The 20681-nt window shown below is 44.8% G+C and overlaps 1 protein-coding gene across 3 annotated transcripts in view; it reads left to right on the top strand.

The window, feature by feature from the left end:
- Positions 1–20479, top strand: part of FLNB (filamin B) — a 72281-nt gene extending 51802 nt beyond the window's left edge. The window contains exons 29-46 of one of the 3 annotated variants that reach the window (XM_053953492.1): positions 1477–1724; positions 3479–3553; positions 4260–4362; positions 5255–5395; positions 6916–7044; positions 7509–7682; positions 7836–7994; positions 8366–8569; positions 9143–9295; positions 9609–9731; positions 10265–10531; positions 10771–10908; positions 10998–11113; positions 12918–13050; positions 14059–14235; positions 16605–16823; positions 17771–17974; positions 18683–20479. In XM_053953492.1, coding sequence (XP_053809467.1) covers positions 1477–1724; positions 3479–3553; positions 4260–4362; positions 5255–5395; positions 6916–7044; positions 7509–7682; positions 7836–7994; positions 8366–8569; positions 9143–9295; positions 9609–9731; positions 10265–10531; positions 10771–10908; positions 10998–11113; positions 12918–13050; positions 14059–14235; positions 16605–16823; positions 17771–17974; positions 18683–18870 — 2951 coding nt within the window. In that variant the 3' untranslated portion in view covers positions 18871–20479. The remainder of the gene's footprint in view (positions 1–1476; positions 1725–3478; positions 3554–4259; positions 4363–5254; positions 5396–6915; positions 7045–7508; positions 7683–7835; positions 7995–8365; positions 8570–9142; positions 9296–9608; positions 9732–10264; positions 10532–10770; positions 10909–10997; positions 11114–12917; positions 13051–14058; positions 14236–16604; positions 16824–17770; positions 17975–18682) is intronic. The other 2 variants (XM_053953493.1, XM_053953495.1) reach the window with 2 other exon arrangements.
- Positions 20480–20681: the final 202 nt, after the last annotated feature.

Here is a 20681-nt window from a genome sequence, read left to right as displayed (position 1 = left end):
TTCCTTGCACAGTGAGCATTCCAAGAAGCTTTTCATTGCAAGCTACAACAGAATTAATTCTGAGGATGTAAATAGTTGGTCATGTGCAAAGCCTGTTCAGGGTAGGTGTTGTTAGTGAAGTTTTCTGCTGCTTTTCTGTCTGGTCGAGATTGGCCTGGGTCTGAACAGGATTTTGAGAAGGAGAGAACCTAAAGATAAGATATTACTATGACTGAAAAAATCATTGCCTTGGTGTAGGGGACTCCAGATTTTTTGCTGTAGGAGCACACAGGTTTTAAGGATGGGTGTTATCACGTGGCTTTGGACTGGTCACCGTGGCGTGCTCACCTCCCAGGAAGCTGTGGCAGGGAGCAGAAGTGACAGGAACGAGTTACAAGAATACCGCTGAACATTAAGTCCCTTGATTGTAGATTAAATAAATAAACTAGGCAAGGCCAAATTGACCAGGGAAACCTAATCTGTTGTTGTTGACCTGTGAGAGTGTGTGGACGTTGTGCTGGAGCTGGGCATTGTGCAGTTAGAGTGCACCTGAAGCCTGTCCGTGAGCTAGCTGCTATCAAGTTGTTTTAAACAGAAATACATTCCTGACACAATGGAAGAAAAAAAGAGATATCCTCTTTGCCTCAAAATTTGTTTAAAAGATCCCTTAATGGGTAAATCTGATACTCTTCAAAGTAACTCAAGTCACGAACTATTGAAAGTAACTGAGATGGAGATTACTGCCAGATGCCAGCTAAAATTTCCCATTTCCAAGAAGTGCTTCTGATTCAGTGCTGTAAAGCTGAAATACAATCACCGTAGGAGTAAGTGCTGGAATACTGCCAGTGTATTAAACCAGCAGGTTCGTTGCCAGTTCAAAATGAGCCATTTACCTGGTAACAAGAGAGGATCAGAAGCAGGAGTATTCAATATGTACTACTGCAAATAAGACATAATAGTTCTCATTTAAACACAGTGTTCTTCAAGCTAGATCTGATTGCTACAATTTTGGCATTGTTGCATGATGTTCTTTTTTTGTGATGTGTGGCAGAACAGTGGAAAATCATATGTGGATAATGGTGGAGAAAATGTGGCCATGGCTGCTACTGTGCCCTTTTATAGCTGCTTAGATAGGGAGGTTTATGTTAAAGCAGTGCAGCTGAGTTGCTGGCAGAAGAAAGTGCCTTTGGCTCTGCATAAAGGAGTAGGATGATAAGAGTATGGGTTAAGGCATTACTTTCTTCAAACTTAGCTTTTTTCCTCTCTGTTCCCATCCCACCTCTCTGATTGCAGAGGAGAAGAACTGGTAGCCAGCTCTAGCATACCACTGTGCTGACCAGTTTTACAAATGTCCCTTGTTGTACATCTGCTCCTAAAACCACATCTGTGGTTTCCTGGGACCAGTGTCTTGATACCATACTCCCCAGGCACCTCACAGGTGATCTGCCTGGGAAAACTGTCTTGTGAACACTTTCTGTAATTAAAATTGCTTTGTAGGTCCTGGAATTGCACCCACTGTGAAGACTGGTGAGGAGGTTGGTTTTGTGGTAGACGCCAAATCAGCAGGGAAGGGAAAAGTGACGTGTACCGTCCTCACGCCAGATGGGACAGAAGCTGAAGCAGATGTTGTTGAAAATGAGGACGGGACTTATGATATCTTCTACACTGCTGCCAAACCAGGAACCTATGTGATTTATGTCCGCTTTGGTGGGGTGGACATTCCCAACAGTCCTTTCACTGTCATGGTAAGCCAGTTCTGCTCCAGAAGTACCTCCCACTCAGATCCCTGCTGCCATGTTTTATTTAGCAATAGGTTAACTCTGTGTGTAAATGTTTGTTCAGATATTTATTAGGCTAGCAGGAGCTAATGAATCCGTGTTCCTTGCAGAGCTTATTTTGAACAGGCAATACAGTTAAGTGAAGAGGGATAGAAACCATCAGAGGATGAAGACTTGGCTTTTCTGAAGAAATTTGGTTTTCATTTCCTGACCATGTAGTTCTTTTTCTAAATGATGTAAGGGTGGTTGTAATTAGCTTCTACAACTAATTATGTTGCTCATTGTCAGATACAGTGCTCTGCCTTCTCTGTCTCTCACTTTTTATTAAGTTGATCCCAAAATAAGGAACGGTCTGCTGACAGATCCCAGGGAAGCAGACTGTTAGCTTTCACTTACAAATTATTTTTAAGTGCTAGTTAAACTGTTATAGCCAAAATCCCCCTCCTACTAATTATCTTCCTTTCTATGTGCAGTACTCCACATTTAGCAAACAATACCCCCGTCCCCTGAGAAGCAAAGTAGGTGCCTCTCAAGGCTCACAGAAGCCCTTCTTGTGAAGAACATCTCTCTGTGTTGGCAAAACAATTCTCAGTCTTGTAATCTCAGCCCAAGCAGCCTCTGCTGCATCTCAGTGCCTGAAATCACAGGGCTGTACTTGTACTGAGTCCAGATGGAGCTCGCAGGAGAGTCCCTGGGGCCAGCAACTCTGGCTCTTCCTACCTGTCTTCCTGGCAGATTGCTATGGGTGTCTGAAGATTTCCTTGAGAGAAATGACTCCTTTGGTTTCTGCTGAAGGTTCACCACAGGAAATGCCTCCTGAGGTCAGGGAGCCCAATCCTGGCCAGCCAAAATTCCCACTTCCTAGCTGACTGATGCATTATGTGTTTGACTTGGGTGTCTCAGCTGGGGACAGAGAACACTGAAACAGCAGCATTTCTATTTTGCATTGGTTTTCTTAGTGGAGTCTGTCCATGAAGAAGTTTCCAGTGGTTTATTTCATTAGGGTGGTTTGCAGTGGTGTTAAATGGGCAGAAGGGGCTGGGATAGCTGAGCCTGGGGGAGCCCCCTGCATGGGTGTCAGTCCCAGCCACTCATGCTGGCTTAATGGGAGAGATGGGAATTTGCAAGTCATGCTCTTGACACACCTGGTGAGAAGAGTGGCTGCGCCAGGGGAGAACACATTTGGTGTCTTGATGACGCAGTCCCGGCTATGAATCAGAAAAAAGGCTTTGCTGCTGTGGCTGGACATGGGCTGGGTCATTCACCCAAATGCATGAACCGGAGCAGCCTTCTCACAGCAGCCATCTACCCTGCCTCCCAGCTGGCATGTCGTGCTGCACAGCACTCAGGGACTCTAGGTTTAAACCTTTCCCTTCCTTCACTGCATCAGTCCCATAAGAAAGCAACTCTGATATTCAATTCCACCAGTGTTCAGGCACAGCTTTCCACTCCCCTCCCAAGCATGCAACAATGGCACGTACTGGCTTTGTCCCTTTGCTGTGCCACTGGTGGCTTCCTCCAGTGCCTACAGATAAGGGCAGTTTCCCAGCTTCCCTGACTGGATCTGGGTCTTTGCTATGGCAAGAGGACTGGGAGGGCTTCACAGTGGGAGGAAGGTGTTGAACTGGAAGGAGCAGTGTGTTCTGAACTGTGGAAGGTGGGAATGCCTCCATGCCAGAATAACATCTAATAACAACTAACCTACCTCTACCCCTGCCCAGGCTGTAGATGCAGATGATGTCGCCGCACAGTCGCAGGAGCCAGTGGGCGCTTCCCCCCCCGGATTCCGCCCTTGGGTACACAATTTTTACATTTTTCAGCTCCCCATCTGTGTTCCATTTCAGATGACAGCCTGCTTCTTGGGACTGCTTGATCTCTCTGGTCATTGTGTTCATTCTTTCTATTTCATCAATTGTTCTTGGGATCCAGACCTTGTTTTTTCTTTGCTGCTTGAAGGGAGTCTCCAAATAAACTCATGTAAACATGAAGAGGATCACTGCACCCACAGCTTCCACTTCTGAAATGTCTGCTGTTGGCAAAAGCACCCTGAGTGCACTGCTTTGTTTTCCCAGTAAAATCACAGTGTCTTGAGTTCAGAGTCGCATTGTGAAACTTGTTTCTTTTGTCCATTTTGTGTTGCAATCATTCTGCCCCATTTAAAAATCACTTTCTCTTCCAGGCCTTAAGCAACTAAATCCTTTCAGATGGAGCCACTTTGGGTCTTGTGTGCACTACATTATCTTCCATCCCTTTGTGTTCCATTTTTATCTCTTACTTTTTTCCAGCATGTCTTCCATCTGCGCCGTGTTTGATTTGCTCTGCTCTGCGGTGTGGTGTTGTAAAGGAGAGCTTGGCCGGACACTGCTCTGGTGGAGCCCAGTCCTTGGCTGGCTGCAATAATCACCGCACACTCTCTTCTGCTTGTGCTTGCAGTGGAGTTGCTCAGTGCTCATTTGGCTCTATCAGCCCTTTTGAAGTGACCCATCTTTTTGCTTGCTTTAGGTTACAGAAGAAGCTTATGTCCCCGTTGGAGACATGAACGGCATGGGGTTCAGGCCCTTTGATATGGTTATCCCATTTGCTGTAAGGAAAGGAGAAATAACAGGTACCTGGAGTGCGTCTCAGGGAGATTTATGCTTTTTGTTAGTGTGTTTATCCATTTGCAGCTACCAGACTGGGTGGTCTAGACCACAGTATGTGTGGGAGGTTTGTATCCTGCCAGCAATATGGCTGTTTAATTTCACATTGAGTGGCACACGCTGAGGATGAGTAAGATATACCCCTTCAATGGTTTGAGTTAAGTGAGGGGGCTCTTGGTGTGTTGCTGTGGCCTTCAGTGCTAGGCTGTGAGCTACTGCACTTTAGGGCCTATTGATGCTTTTTCCCTTCTGGAGCAGCTACATGCACCCAAGCTCCATTATTTCTTTTCTGCAGATGCTATAAAGCAGTTAATTCTGCATTCCTGTTACACATACCTTCTCCAAAGCAGGTGACCCCTCTTCTACAGGTCTGGCAGCTGAGAGCATCGCTCCAGTAGCACCCTGGTTGCACTAAGCTCCTGCACACAAGGCCTGTGTCCCCTCTGCCCTTTAGCTCAGCAATCCCAACCCTTCAAGCTGGCCTGTCCCAGCTTGAGGAACAGTCAGACTTCCCTCTTCTGCTGCGCTTTTGAAAAGGAAGCATCTTGCTATGAGGTAGATCAGTGCTTTTTATGCAGCTTGCTGTGAAAAGCTCCATGTCTGCAGCAAACAGCCCTGCCTGCAGAGTTTGTAAGGTCACAGGACTGTTTGCCAGATGTCTACCACTGCCTTCTATTCATGTAGCTTAAACAGAAAATATGTCTGTTTAGTGTTCCCATTAGTCTCCTATTTGTGCCTGTGGGTAAGGAATTTAACAATTTAAAATGCTTTTTTAAAATGGCTAGAAAATTCTCTGTGGGTGGGAAAGGGGAAGCAGGCAGCTTCTCCTTTTGTAACTCCCATGGTGGCCTTTTGTAGGTGAAGTACACATGCCCTCTGGAAAGATGGATACACCAGATATCGTGGATAATAAAGATGGCACAGTAACAGTGAAATATGCTCCTACTGAGGTTGGGCTCCATGAAATGCACATAAAATACATGGGAAATCACATCCCAGGTAAGTCTGACAAAGCAGGCGATGCAAATCTGAGTGCAGAGTCCTGCAGATGCATCTGCTCCCTGGTGAGGTTCTGTAGCTGAGTCATACACGCTGTGGAAAGATCTGCCCAGGATATTTTACCATTCAGCAGCCCTTTCTCTGTAAGCAGTCCAGAGAGAACTAAAGCAAAGGAGTAAATGCCAGCACATATGAGCTTCCATTATGGTTTAATAGTACCAGCCAGGCTTAAAATGGATTTTGGTTTTGGGGAAACTAGCTTTTGTGGCATTTTATTATGAAGAAGAAACATACAATTTTCTAACTACTAGTTTTTCAGGTTGAAATTTACTGCCATGGTGCTCAGCAAAACTACTGGTTACAGTGTATGTTTATCCTTAAAACTGCATTGGCAAAAAATCTCAAAACTGTGGGGAGAACTGATTGGTTGAAATACTATAGTTACTCTTTCCATCTGATTGCAATAAAATAAAACACACATGCATATTATGCTGTAATTTTTCTTTTTTCCTGGCTGCTTCTTAACAAACAGAAACCACTGCATTTCATTCCATTTCTCTTTTGTCCTTGATTCACCAGTTCCCCAGTGGAAGCACTGCCTCTCCTGGAGGCTGTGGCTGCCCTCTGGTTCTCCAGACATGCTGGTGTTGGGGGGCTGGGCAGAAAGGGGCAGAACTGTAGAGGGATGTGTAGCTATGAGACAAAATACCTTCAGCACTGCCTGAGAGCGACTGCTGGTTCTGTTTGTACAGAAACACAGCATAACTTAGGCTGAAGTAGAGAGCTCAGTGATGTGATGCATGGTGCTGCTTCAGTCTCTTCAGCACCTCATGGATATAGCACCCCCATAGGTGCTGACCTGTCTGCTGTATTGGTTCACTAAGACCATTACCCTGTGCTGGGATAGAAAGATGATGTGCCACAATGTTTCTTTTTGAAGGTTGTCATGAATCAAACTTTTTACTGTCTCAGCTGCAAAATCTAACTTTGGACTGAAGAGCTATCTATACCTTTTTTTGAAACCATTATTGGTTGTTAGTGTCTGTACTTTTTGTTCTTGGGCACCAGCTTAGCTAATCTGAGGCTGGCAAATACATTTTTGGATACCCTTCAAATTTGCTCGTTCAGGTTCATTGAGTCAGACAGTGTGTTGTGCTAGTTCCTAATCCTGGGCTACCAAAATTCAGAATCAGTGCCTGAACTGAAAGCCTGCTTCTGAGTCATGTTCTGATTTAATGTGCTAAAAATAAACTTGCAGTGAACAAGACCCTTTACAACATAATTTAAGCTTATCTCTAGTAGCTAGAGTAACACTTACTCTTCCATTACTGAATGTGGCACAAATTGTGAAAAAGCGTCTTTTGAGGATGGAAACAGAGGCTTATTTGGTGCATTACAGTCACAGTAAGTTTTTTCAGATACCACATAATGAGAAGGGCATTCAGGAACATGAGTATCAATTCTTGTAGTCCAGACCACTCACCCTTAAAAGTGCTTCTTTTTGGATTTTTCCCCTTTAGAGAGCCCTCTGCAGTTCTATGTCAATTACCCCAACAGTGGCAGTGTGTCTGCTTATGGGCCTGGCCTCATTTATGGGATTGCAAATAAACCAGCAACTTTCACCATTGTCACAGAAGATGCAGGAGAGGGTAAGTCAGTTCTTTGAACCCATCCTACCCTAAATGAGGAACTTCTTGGTAGTGTAATGCACATTGGCTTTGATTTACATTCATCTGTCCAACTATGAATCTCTGATGTGACACAAATGGCCTATGCGAATATCAGGCTGTAATTTGCAGTAAAAACTGGTTTATTATACCTTCCTGAGAGCAGTAGATGTACCCTGTGGTACTTGGTGCAAATTATTTGTTCAATTAAAAATAAACTGAAAGCAGCTTAAATCTAGGGATGATAACTGGATGTGGAATCACTGCTTGGTAAATCTAAAGACCGAATAGAACTGTGGCCATAGTGGGTTGGTCTGAGCTGGTTTTGCTGCTATCCTTTGAAAATACACATTTAAGCTCCATTTTTAGTACCAGGTACTGGATATTTCTCTTTGGACCTGGTGTTCACAGAGATTTACAGAAGTGCAACTCTACTTTTTTCCTAGGTGGGCTGGACTTGGCTATTGAAGGACCTTCAAAAGCAGAGATCAGTTGCATTGATAACAAAGATGGGACATGCACAGTCACGTACCTGCCTACTCTGCCTGGGAACTACAGCATCCTGGTAAAATACAATGACAAACACATTCCAGGCAGTCCATTCACAGCCAAGATCACAGGTATAAAGTTTAAACTTCTGGAAGCACTTCATATTAAAAATTAACCTCTGATAGCATGGGGAACCTGGTTTGTGGCAGGAATTTGAAGTCCTCTGACTTGTTCTGCACTTAACCTTGTAATGTTTTGTGACTCATTTCTCTTCATGTATTCAGATGATAACAGAAGACGGTCTCAGGTTAAGCTTGGTTCTGCTGCTGACTTCATGTTGGATATCAATGAGACTGATCTCAGTCTCCTAACAGCCAGTATTAAAGCCCCATCTGGTCGTGATGAACCTTGTCTTCTGAAGAGGCTGCCCAATAACCACATTGGTAAGATCTGAGAGATTACTGTGATAGTCTTTACTCCAGTTCGCTTTGCTTTGTAAAATGATTGACTTCTGTGCTCCTTCCCAGAAGAGTGTTGTTGAACCAAGTAGCTGATAGTGTTTGCTACAGTTGTCCAAAGACAGAAAAGTATGAAGAGTGGCCTCTTGTCTTAGCTTGCCTGTGACGTGCCAGGTTGCAATTGAAGTGGGTTTTGTCAGCATATATGGCCTCATGGTCTACTTGAGAGCAGCACTTTAACATGAGTAAAGAGACTGCTCTGCCAGTATTTTGTTTCTTGGTGTGATTAAGGCATTTAAATCAAGTATAACATGAATAAAAACTGAATAAATTTCTCACATTTCTCTGCTTTGTAGGCATCTCATTCATTCCACGGGAAGTAGGAGAACATCTGGTTAGCATCAAGAAAAACGGGAGCCATGTACCAAACAGCCCTGTAACAATCATGGTGGTCCAGTCTGAGATCGGCGATGCCAGACGGGCAAGAGTTTTTGGACGTGGCTTGGTAGAAGGACGAACCTTTGAGATGTGTGACTTCATTGTGGACACAAGAGATGCCGGTTAGTTCCCTCACAAAGGGAGATGAGATGCTATGAGATATGTATTGACTCTAGACGAGAGCACTGCCCCCCTCAGTGTGCAACCACGAGGCCACAAGCTGCAAAGCAGCAGCGGCCATTAAGCACAGTCATTGTTGTCAGTTATTAACCACAGACAGTGCTATTAACTTAGAATATGCTTTGTAAGGTCCTGGCACATGTCTTTGTTACAACCAACAGGGACTGTCACCGAGGTGGTGCTGGCTCTAGCATCATTTGTTATCGCAAGAAGGAAGTGAGGAAGATGTTTATTTCCCTGTTAGTTTAATGTGGAGCCTTGGATAACTTTTTAGCTTGGTAGATAACTTTTCAACATCATTGAAAGAAAAAGGGATATAGAGAATTTTAGGAGCTGAATGCATGCTATGCTTCTGACTGATTAGGAGTACAGAAATGCCATTAAGGCATCATGCAACTCCAGTGTCCCATTATGATACAAATCTACGAACTAGTGCCTGCTATGGGTTTGGACTATTTTATGTCAGATTTAGAGTAAAGCTTTGGAAATCTGAGGCTAACTTATCTATATTGTAGGTTATGGTGGGATCTCACTGGCAGTTGAAGGACCCAGCAAGGTAGAGATCCAAACTGAAGATCTAGAAGATGGAACTTGCAAAGTGTCCTATTTTCCAACTGTACCTGGTGTGTACATTGTGTCCACTAAATTTGCAGATGAACATATTCCAGGTAAGCAGAAGCATTGGGCAAATTTTTGATTAGTACAACAGGAGTCTTACTTGGCTGACCAGTGCCCTGGAACTGTGGGTGGGCTGTGTGATCTGGCTTGGATTTTAAGTCCCAAAGATTTAAGCAGGTTCTCCCCAGGCAGCAAGCATCCAAAACTGTTCTGGTTACATGCATGTATTTGACTTGGGCCTGACTGTTAGTTGGGTATAAAAGTTCCCCTAAGATTCCCTACAAGTCAGAGGAAGCTTTCATTTCTGCCCTCAGTGGCATGTGTAATAAGCAGAGGAGCAATCACTTGCTGTGATACTTACAGGCAGCCCATTTAGTGTGAAGATAAGTGGTGAAGGAAGAGTTAAGGAGAGCATCACACGAACAAGACGGGCTCCTTCTGTTGCAACAGTAGGAAGCATATGTGATCTGAACCTAAAAATCCCAGGTAAGCAACAGCATCCTTATCCCCAAAACCACAGCTTGTACTTGTATAGCATGGGGTACTTGAAAAAGGGAAAATACAAACTTCAGTTTTGTAAGGACATCCTCATATTAACACAGCTTAGGGAAGAAACACTGGTAATGCGTCTTTTCAAACCATTAAAAAGAAGCATAACCATGGTCAACACATGAAGAGATAAATACTGGTGAGACCTTAATTTAATTCATTCTGTGTACAGCAGGCTGGAGAATGGGCTGCACAGCTCACTTTAGCTCCAGGGTTTTAAGATCATGTTGGCTGTTAAATGTTTGTACTGCTGTCTGGAAACTGTGAATCATGTAGGCCAGGCTTAGCTGGCTGCACTTATCCAGCCACTTCATGTGCCTCTGTAGCACCTGGGAAGCTGCAGCTGGCCAGAAGCACACAGATAGCTGTGTGCCTCTTCTGTTACTTGTACTGGGTAATCACTTGAGCTCATGTCCTGCTTCCAAAACCCTTTGTCACTTTCTAATCTGCATTTTTTATTCTCTTGCTAGAAATTGATTGTGCTGATATGACAGCTCAGGTAACCAGTCCCTCTGGGAGAAACTTTGATGCCGAAATTGTAGAGTGTGACAAAAACACTTACTGTGTCCGCTTTGTGCCACAAGAAATGGGGGTCCACACTGTGGATGTCAAATACAAAGGGCAGCCGGTGCCAGGCAGCCCCTTCCAGTTCACCGTGGGGCCACTGGGCGAGGGAGGAGCCCATAAAGTGAGAGCTGGAGGCCCAGGGCTGGAGCGTGGAGAGACAGGTGTTCCAGGTGAGTCCTCTGCTCTCCGTGGGCTCCAGAATCTGCTGTGTGCAGGTCCTTCAGTGCAGTTTTTTGGCTAACAGGAGCCTCCTGGAGAAACTGCTAAGCAGTATCTCCCAGGATGATGGGATGAGCTATCATTTTTCAAATACGCTCAAGCGGGGAACTTTACAGTCTGTTAGGAGGAAGCTGCAACCCAGCAGCAGCAGCAGACTTACTCCTGTGTGTGCTCTCTTGTGCTTCAACAGCTGAGTTCAGCATATGGACACGGGAAGCTGGAGCTGGAGGGCTGTCTATTGCTGTAGAAGGCCCAAGTAAAGCAGAAATCACCTTTGATGACCATAAAGATGGATCTTGTGGTGCATCATATATAGTTCAAGAGCCGGGTATGTACTAGACCAAATCACATTGAAACAACACTGACTGTGACTTTTAAAGAAACTAAGAACACTCACTGCTTCTCTTCTCTCTGCAGGCAACTATGAGGTGTCCATAAAGTTCAATGATGAGCACATTCCTGAAAGCCCCTACCTGGTTCCTGTCATCGCCCCCTCCGATGATGCTCGCAGGCTCACTGTCACTAGTCTTCAGGTGAGACATAAGGAAACATCTCTACAACTTACCACAGAGACTGATTTCGTCCTTGTTCTCCAAAACCAAAATGGTTGTCTTTTCTTCTAAGTAATAGCCTTGTCTTGGTTGGTGCTTGTTTTCAGGCTCAGCAGCTTGCAGCCAGAGAGATTTTTGGCAGCTGGCCCCTGGGTAACTCTGGCTAGAGAGGGTTCAAAGGCAGAAGGCTCAATTGAGACTGTTACAAGTGATAGCACTTGGGAATTAGGAATAAGAGGCTCCAGAAATAGCATTGGAGGAGCTAAGACATGTTTTCCATGCCATTAGCTAGGGGAAGGACAAGGAGAACTGAAACTTAGAGGTGAACCACCAATAATCATGCTGGGACCAAGTTCCTCCTTTGGCACGTGCATGAAGAGCTGCATTTCCAAGGGTGAGGTAGCACAGGGCTGCATGGCTGGGACATCACTGCAGCTTGGCCAGGCAGACAGAGGTGGCCCCACCATGAGGTCAGGGTACAGATTTGCTCTGGCTGATGCCACAAAACCACAGAGTCACAGCTCAGATGATTCATGAAAGGTAGTGAATCTCAGAGTGAATCACAGCTTTGTAGCTGGTCTGGGCTCATCTGGTAACCTCACCATGTAATTTGTGTATGTGTGTGCTTACAGGCATTAAAATACAAGTAACATTAAAGGCCTGACTGAAATCTCCAAAGCCAGAAGCTTGGATGCGAGACTGAGAATCTGTGTCCGTATATCAGACCTCCTTGAGTTGTGATTAGTACTTCAGTTAAGGCTTTTTTTGGTTATGTCCCAGCTGTGATCCCCAGGAGTTTGCCTGGGCTGCAGGAATTCTCCACCTCAGCTGTGGAAATGAACCATGACAGCCTGATCTGGTAGTATCTCTTCTACCCAGGAGTTACAAGGGCGTTAATTAGTCACTGTGGTATTGATGTTTGCCTTGTGTTTCATTTAAAGACTCTTTGACAGGAGGAATACTCACTTCAATTAAGTCCTGGAGAGGCAGATAAAGCTGAGTATTCTGTAACAGAGTCCATTGTGCAGCATCAGCCTCCACTAAACCCACATCAGGGACTTGTTTATACATTGTACCTCAGTTCTACTCAGTTGCATTTATTTCCCTCTTCAGGATTTAGTTGAAAACAAAATGAGGTAAAGTATGTTAAGTGTGGGATATTACTGCTGCATAGCTGCATGGGCTGTGCTGGTCGAGGACCACTGTGGCTCAGATGTGGAGCTGCCTCACCTTCCACCAATGGCCTGACAGCACCACAACATCTGCTTTCGTGTTTTAAATTACTTTCTCATGTTTGAGACGTCTTGGGGTGGTATTCTAAATGCAGCCTCTTGGGGCAAATATAAACATGCATATTACTCTTTCAGACATTTGGATTATCAGAGGCTTTTCCCTGAATGAATCTGGAATGAATGAATGGGCTGAAAATGGAGCTATAGCTTAAGCATCCTTTAAATCAAGTACCTGAATACCAAGGACTGACCTCAGTGGTAATGGATGACTAGTATTGTAAACCTGCCTCTCTTTGATGTGGTGCAATTGTCTGGCTTCCAAAAACAGTCTGTTACCATGGGAAAAGTCAGCCTAGCCAACTTGGGTGACTCCTCAATCAGCCACCCTCTAAGAGGGAGAGACCATCTGATTTGAGAGCTAATGCAAGTCACAACTTTGTGCCTTTTGTTAAAATCAAAAAACCCTCATGCTGAAGTGGTTATTTCCCTGCCACAAATCTTGTGCTGTCTGAAACAAAAGTTTGAATTTGATAATCTGACTGTTGCATTCTCAGGAGTCTGGATTAAAAGTTAATCAGCCAGCATCCTTTGCTATAAGGCTGAACGGGGCAAAGGGCAAGATCGATGCTAAAGTCCACAGCCCCTCCGGAGCTGTTGAAGAGTGCCATGTGTCTGAGCTGGAGCCAGGTGAGCGCAGCCTGATGATGATAAAACAATTGCATGACCTCCAAAGCACTTGCTGCCACATAGGGAATTCGGTTCTTTTGGCTAATGAGTAGTGTGTCCCAAGGATGAGCATGTTGCTTGGAAAATTACTTTTTGGTGTCAAGAGACGTTTAATCAGGGTTATTTCCATATTTTTCCATGAACTGACTGAGCCCTAGCTTGTGTAAGATAGAGGTATTTAAGTCTTGGCTTGCTAGTGAAGGTACAGTGACATTAGTAATAAATTAAATATGATGTGGTTGTTGAATTTAACCAGGGAGGACATTTATTTCTCAGAGCTATGCTTCGATCTTTGACTAATAGTTTATTTTTAACTCACACTCACTCCTTCACATGAAATGTTAAGGAAGCTGTATATAAGCAAACACTACAGAAAGCTCAACACCTGTTTCAGCAATGAGCTTTTCTTTTTCACTTGAAGTCTGTATGAGTTATGGTCTGTACTATGAACAAACAGCAGCTGTCCAGCTGGGGGAGATCAGTCCCGCCTCTGAGTTAACACGCAATCAAAAATGTGAAATATCAGCAAATTGCTAAATTACTTCATTAGATAAAGGTGTGGTGTCAGAACAGCACACAGCTTGCTGGTAAGATTTGGCTTGCTCTGACCAGCTGCTTTTCTTCTACACACGGCTCCCTCAGCTGCCGACAGATTGGGCTGTGATTCAGTTTTCATGTTTAGTGCATGAGTGAGGCAAATAATCCTCAGACTAGATGACAGTTGAGATCAGGTCCTAGTGAACAAGGTGAAAGCACAAGCTGTAAAACCTTCTGTGATAAATACAGCATTTTCCTGTTTAAATACAAGTTTAGCAGCTCATGTAGCTGAGTTCACTTAAACTGGGGCCAAAATATGTCAAAGGCTTTCAGAAGCTCGGATTGCTAATGAGCCCTGCACTGGGTTTAACTGGTGGTTTATGGTTGGATTGTTGCCTCTAGTTTGTCAGAAGAGCCCCTTCTCTGTTGCAGATAAATACGCCGTTCGGTTCATCCCCCACGAGAACGGCATCCACTCCATCGATGTGAAGTTCAACGGGAGCCACGTGGTGGGCAGCCCTTTCAAAGTGCGCGTGGGCGAGCCTGGCCAGGCGGGCAACCCTGCCCTTGTCACAGCCTACGGATCCGGCCTGGAGAGCGGCACCACGGGTAACCCTTCTCCTGCAGACCTGCTTGCACTTGGGCTTTGGGACGTACAGAACCTATTTCTAGGCGTACTTTTACATTTCTTCACCTGCTAAGGCAGCTGAACTAACCCACATTCTCTGCTGACCTGACAGTGCAGGCTAATTTTGCTTTCTAGCATGCTCCTCATGTCTTATAACCATCACTCACAAGTCTGCAGCCTATACTGAGCCTTAACACACTTAAAACTTTTGTAAATCAGCAACTGCAACACGCATTCACTGAACTGCTGGTTAGCAGCTGGGCTGCAGCTCTGCTGGTTAGCTTAGCTCCACATCAGTGGTCCCTCGAGCTCCAGAGATGCTCCCTTCCACACATGAACACGATGTCTGAGTTGGCTGTCTAGAGATGAAGGAATCTTGTTTATCTTGTGTTAATTAAATGGGTATGAGGGTGTTAGCTTCCCTTTGGTGCTTGCACCTCTAAGAAATCTCAAGTGAAATGCAGTAGGGTATGTAAACCCTAGGGAGGAGGTGGGTTGTTCTGTTGGTAGTCTGCTATTCATGCTCCAGATGCAGTGTGAACAGTCTCTTCTTGGAAATCTGGCACCTCGTTGTCTGCTGTGGCTGCCTCATCTGATAGTTCTCAAGTCAAGAATGTAGGCTTTAGGGTTTGTTTTTTCATTTCTATGATTTGTGGCCTTAGTAAGTACGAAAACATTCCAGGATATGCACTTTGATTTATTTGTATTCTTGCTCAGGCCACACACACAGGTAAATAGCAGAGTAAAATGATTATTTTTCTCTCTTTTTGTAGTGTAAGGGAATAGCTAGTTTGTTTTGTCCTATCCACTGCTGTCTCCTGTGGATTCTGTCTCATACCTTTTTTCTCCCTGTGAAAAAAAAAAAAATACTGCAGTTATTCAGTCAAAGCTTCTGCTGTTCTGGAGGAACCAAGCAGTTGGTTTTGGAAACACACAGATGCAGATACACTCTATAAAATAAAGATGTAGCTTAAGCTCCTTTAATAGGTGGAAACAAAAGCACTCATTAATACCAGCCAGTGATGCATCAGGGACAGGGGAATATTTCTTCATCTGTAAAGGTGCTTGGGGTTGTTTTTAATCTAAATAGACTGTTAAATTTCAGCAAAGCCGCTCTGTGTCCCATTGTTGAATCCTGGCCACTGCCAAAAGCACAGTGCCCTGGGAGCTGCCGAGCAGCGTTTCAGAACAATGACCCAGTGTAGGGGTTTCAGTGGCTGAGCACCTGAACCGTCCCCCTGGGAGGGCTGAGCGTCTGCAGCCTCCAACAATGCGAGCCTTCATCTGGGCCGCAGGAAAGAGCAGTGCCTCTGGAGCAAGAGCTCTTAGCGAGAAGCTGTGAAGTTTGCTGGCTTTGGGAATTAACTTCTCTCCAGTTGAGCAGGACATTGCAGGCTGAGGCCTGGCCTCCCGGGCCGGTGGTGCCAGGGGGATGGGCTGCTGGAGCACTGGAAAATGGAATAATCCTCTGTGGGAGCTGGGCTCTTCCAGCATTGCGACACAGCAGCCTCTTTTGTGGGGAGGCTAGAAACTTCTCCCGAGTTTATTCCCACGTCTTCATGCTCCCATCGCAGCAGCAGTAAACTTTCCCATGGCCATCCTGGTTTTGAGTGTGCCTGAGCACTTTATTCCTCCTCAATAGTGTCTCATACAACAGCCCAAAGATCATAAATATTTGAAGCCAGAGTCTGACAGTAAATTATTTGGGGGCTGAAAGCCTTACTTAATTTTTTTCTTGTGTTGCTGGCATTGTCATTGGCTTAGTATTAGCAGCAATAATTCAGCTGTGTTAACCAGATGCTATAATTAAACAAGCTTTTGTTTCCACAAACTGCTTGGAGTGCTGTTGCCGAGCAGTTCAAACACACATCTCCTCCAGGCCATCTCCTGCCCCTTGTCCTTCCTGCTTTCTTGTGGGCTCTTCACTGCTGATTTGCAGTCCAGGCAGCGAGACAGCTCTGAGCTCTCCCAAACTTAGCCGTGCTGGATCTGTGTGGGTGTGGACTCTGATACCCAGCAGAAAAGCTCTTGTTTTCTCTCTAAGCCAGTTTTTTGATACCAAATTACTTCCATTTGAGTCCTGAAGGGCTCTCATGACCCCTTCTCCCGCACAGTTACATAACCTAACTGGAGGAGGGAGCAGGATGAAGCTGGGGAGACTGCCAGGGGTGCAGAGCTCCACTGGGGGCTGGCCTGAGCAAGGCTGCTGGGGTGGATGTGGTGTCCCTCCCTGCCTGCAGCCCTGGGCAGTCTGATCTTGCACCGAATTACCCCGTATTTAATGCCTGAGGCTGCGTGTGTAACGTCGGGTGTGAGGAAGAGTGTGTCTCACTGTGCTACGTCTTTCTAGGACTGCAGTCGGAGTTTTTCATTAACACGACCAAGGCTGGTCCAGGTACCCTCTCTGTTACAATTGAAGGGCCATCAAAGGTGAAAATGGACTGCCAGGAAACTCCAGAAGGTTACAAAGTCATGTACACACCCATGGCTCCAGGAAACTATTTAATTGGAGTTAAATATGGTGGACCTAACCACATAGTGGGCAGCCCTTTCAAGGCAAAGGTTACAGGTAAAAAGCTAACTAGTATTTACTCTGTGCCTGAAGTAGGTCATGTCATTCAGCAAAAAAATCCTCCTGAGACAATGTGGTGTTCTGGTCTAGATGCCCAAAACTGTGAGAAGCAAAACATCTGTCCCCATCTCCTCCAAAGCCTAGATGAGGGGTCTCAGGAGCAGCTACAAAAGCAGTAGTCACAGAGCTTGGCAGTTTGACTCAGTGATGGGCCATAAAACAGCTTTATGGGGTAATATTAAGTCCTGATCTAGTGCTAGGGTCTTGCATGGGTCGCAGGGAAATATGAGTTATTTACCCATTTCCCCCCACGTTCAAAGCCTGAAACCTGCTCACCTGTAGCATGTGTTGCCTCTCATTTTGGTGCAGGTATCACCTAGCCAAAGGTCAGTAATGTCTGGGAGGCTCCTAGGTGAAGTCAGGAAGGCTGGTTTAGGAAGCTTGTTCTCTCTCTCCAGCACTGTGTTTAAGCACAGGCTGAAGCTCACCTCTACTCCTCCCCCTGAGCTTGTGAAACCCTCTCGTGGTGCCCATAGCGTGGTGATGTTCTCGGGAGAGGGTGGCAAGGATTGCGCTCCCCCAGGCTGGGACATGCTCTGCTTTCAAAATGGGTTATTGCAAAATTGCACCTGCTTTTCTGCCAACTCAAGTCATTTTTGGCATTTGGTGATTGGAGCACAATTAACTCTTCTTAAGCAACCTGCTTTGCTTAATGAATCCTGAAGTTCCTGTGGTCCTTTAGCCACTTGAGGGCTCTGGGATGGGATTGTTTCCAGCAATGCTGGAAGATGTCAGCTTAAAAACCCAAGTAGGAAATTGCTCCTCTCCAAAAATGCATTTTGGATGCAGAATGCATGCGAGTCATTAGGAGGGTTTTGAAACCTCCTTCTGAATGTCTTTCAGGTGGGGCAAATCTGAATGTCAGAAACCTTTTCTGTTTCCAGGGCAGCGACTGGTTAGTCCAGGCAGTGCCAACGAAACCTCTTCCATCCTGGTAGAGTCAGTGACAAGGTCATCGACTGAAACTTGCTATAGCGCCATTCCCAAATCCACCTCGGATGCCAGCAAAGTGGTTTCCCGGGGAGCAGGACTCTCAAAGGCTTTTGTGGGTCAGAAAAGCTCATTCTCTGTGGACTGCAGCAAAGCAGGTATGGATACAGGAACCAGATGGGTGTTCAGGATCGGTGGTTTAGCTGAGCATTTTTTCCCCTAAACTAACTTGCCGAGTTAAAATTCAGAGCTTGAGGTAATGATCTGGTACTAAAGAAAAATGCTAAATACTATACTGTGCTCACCAAGTCAGTCCTAATACAGAGGCCATAAAGTTCCTCTCCAAATGGCTTTGTTTGAGCCAGGTGCACCTGAAAGAACCACAGGATTATGGCATGAGAACAAACATGTTGCTGAACTTAAGCAACCCTTGTGGTGCATTGTAGCATGTAATGCACGGTGTTCCTGTTACCTTTTGATGCTCATCATCATCACCATCTGGGAGCTCTGTGGTGGGTGGATTATAGGCCAGCTGTGTCCACTGGCCCCTGCTATTAACTTCTGATGAAGTACTTGTAAAGCAATACCAGCTTGTTTTCACAAGCAGCATTGATGGCTCCTGTGCTTTACTTAGTGGCAACCTGTCAGGTCTGGCAAATAGCACAGATAAACCCTCACTTCTATGAGGTTGAAAGCTTTTTAATGTAAAATTCCTTCTTATACCAAATTAATCTGAGGTATGGCTCAGCTACCACTCTGTGTATTAAAATAACAAAGTCCGTGTGTTACAGAGCCAATATATTATGATACAACCACGTTGCCCTGTTTAAGCTCAGGGGTATTAACAGTTGTGTGTTTTGCTGTAGGTTCCAACATGCTGTTAGTTGGTGTCCATGGACCTACAATACCATGCGAAGAGGTGTCCATCAAGCATTTGGGCAGCCATCAGTACAATGTCACTTATGTCGTCAAGGAAAGGGGGGACTATGTCCTGGCAGTGAAGTGGGGTGACGAGCACATTCCTGGGAGCCCCTTCCACGTCACCGTTCCATAGACGCGCTGTCAGTGCTCTCTCTCTGCGTTCGCAGTTCAGATGTAGAGTTGTACTGGGTGCAGCCGTGTTGCAAAATGCAGTTTCTAGATAGACACGGCTCACATTTCAATAGTCAGACATAAATTCTAACTGTTTTTACAAGCATTTCACTTCTATCCTACTTACCAACCTAATGTCAATTTATTTAATATCTCCTCAAATTGTACCTTTGTAGTACTGTCCGGGACACTGTTAATGTTTGGAGAATCATGTGGATGACTAGACACTAATTTCCCTTGCGGATGTTAAAGACTTTAGATGTTAATTGAAAACTGGAATTTGTCTTTGTAATTGGGTATCTTAACTACTGATTTTATTTGACTGGAGACTTTACATTTTAGTTATGGAATATGACTTGGGCTGTCCCCAGTTCAAATTCTTTTCTGTAAAGAAATGAGGTAAAACTGGTACTATAGTAGGTGCCTTTGTATACTTGATCAATTTTAACACTTAACATTATAAAAAGCTATTAGAAGTAGCTTTACCACTCAAATTGAAAATGTTTCTGAAAATTCTTTGCCAATGGTTTACATTTAGAAAAAGTTTCTTTTATAGCAGACCAAAAGCAGATTGAAAATTACTTCACCTGTAAGCTTTCAGCCTCTCTATGTTAACGCTTTGTAACTCTAGAGACAGATAGCTTTTTGGCCATAATGCTAGTAATGCGGTTTTTAATGAGCTTGGGATGCTGCTGATGTTTCTTCAACTTTACAGGTAACCCCCACACACACTCTTTTTGATTTAAGAACAAGCCCTGGGTTGGCTGGGTTAAGTAAAGCCCCTGAATTTGCCAAGCCAGGCATGGCTGTCACCTGTGTGACCCAGAGTCGCTGCGGTCCGGAGCACCAAGATGTGTTGAGATGACCATTGGCTTCCCTGGAGGCTGCAGGCCAGGCTGGTGTCTGATGAGGCAAAGAAGCCTTCCTGGGAATGGGACCCACATCTGCAGTGGGACACAGGGTGGGTCTGTGAGGTTACCAGTAATAGCAATACCAATAATAGCAATATCAATGAACAAACCCCTCTTTGGTGCAAGGTGTTTTATTGTATCTCAGTCCAAGGACATGCCTGAAGCAAACTCATCTCCCCTGAAATCCCCTTTGTGCTGCAACAGGCATTCTGCTGAGGGTTAGGGAGTGGAAACTTCCTTGTAACTTGTCTGTTTGTCCCGGATTACTCCATACTACTTCCCAGGTGCATATCTGAATTGCTGTCAGCTGCTGGGGCTTTAGTAAACTCTCCTGATGAGCTCAAACTCTGCAGTTTGGAGAAGGCAGGATTTGTTGAAAACCTGTTGACATGTCACTGTCCCTTGGGAGAAGTTCATGCTTACGGTTCTATAATTATGTGTGGATGTACTGCTCTCCAGCACAGTTACTGGGAAAAAAAGGAAGGTTGGGTTTTTTTTTACTGTGCTTTTTTTAGTGCCTTAATGTGAAATGCTCACTACATTGTAAACTAGAAAGTAAAAACAAAATAAACTGGAATAAAATGCAGGATTGTAAAATTGTATCTTATAACTTATTAAATAGAAATGTTTGCTTCATTAAAATGTGCATGTTAAAAACAACATTGGATTCTTTTCATATGTAGTCAGTAACGTTCAGACTGAAACTACACCACACAGCAGCTTCAGGCAGACCAAATAGCCTATGGACTGTGCAGGTAGCCATGAAAATTTGGCCAGAACCTCAACACCATTAACTTTTTTACCCTGAAGCCTTTTTTTTTTCCTGAAAACAAAATGGCAGAACTTTAAGCCATATGTAAAT

The sequence above is a fragment of the Vidua chalybeata genome, chromosome 12 (genome assembly GCF_026979565.1).
Source record: "Vidua chalybeata isolate OUT-0048 chromosome 12, bVidCha1 merged haplotype, whole genome shotgun sequence".
Lineage (NCBI taxonomy): Eukaryota > Metazoa > Chordata > Aves > Passeriformes > Viduidae > Vidua > Vidua chalybeata.
Note: the sequence above shows the minus strand (reverse complement) of the source record. Positions and strands in the feature narration are given on the sequence as shown.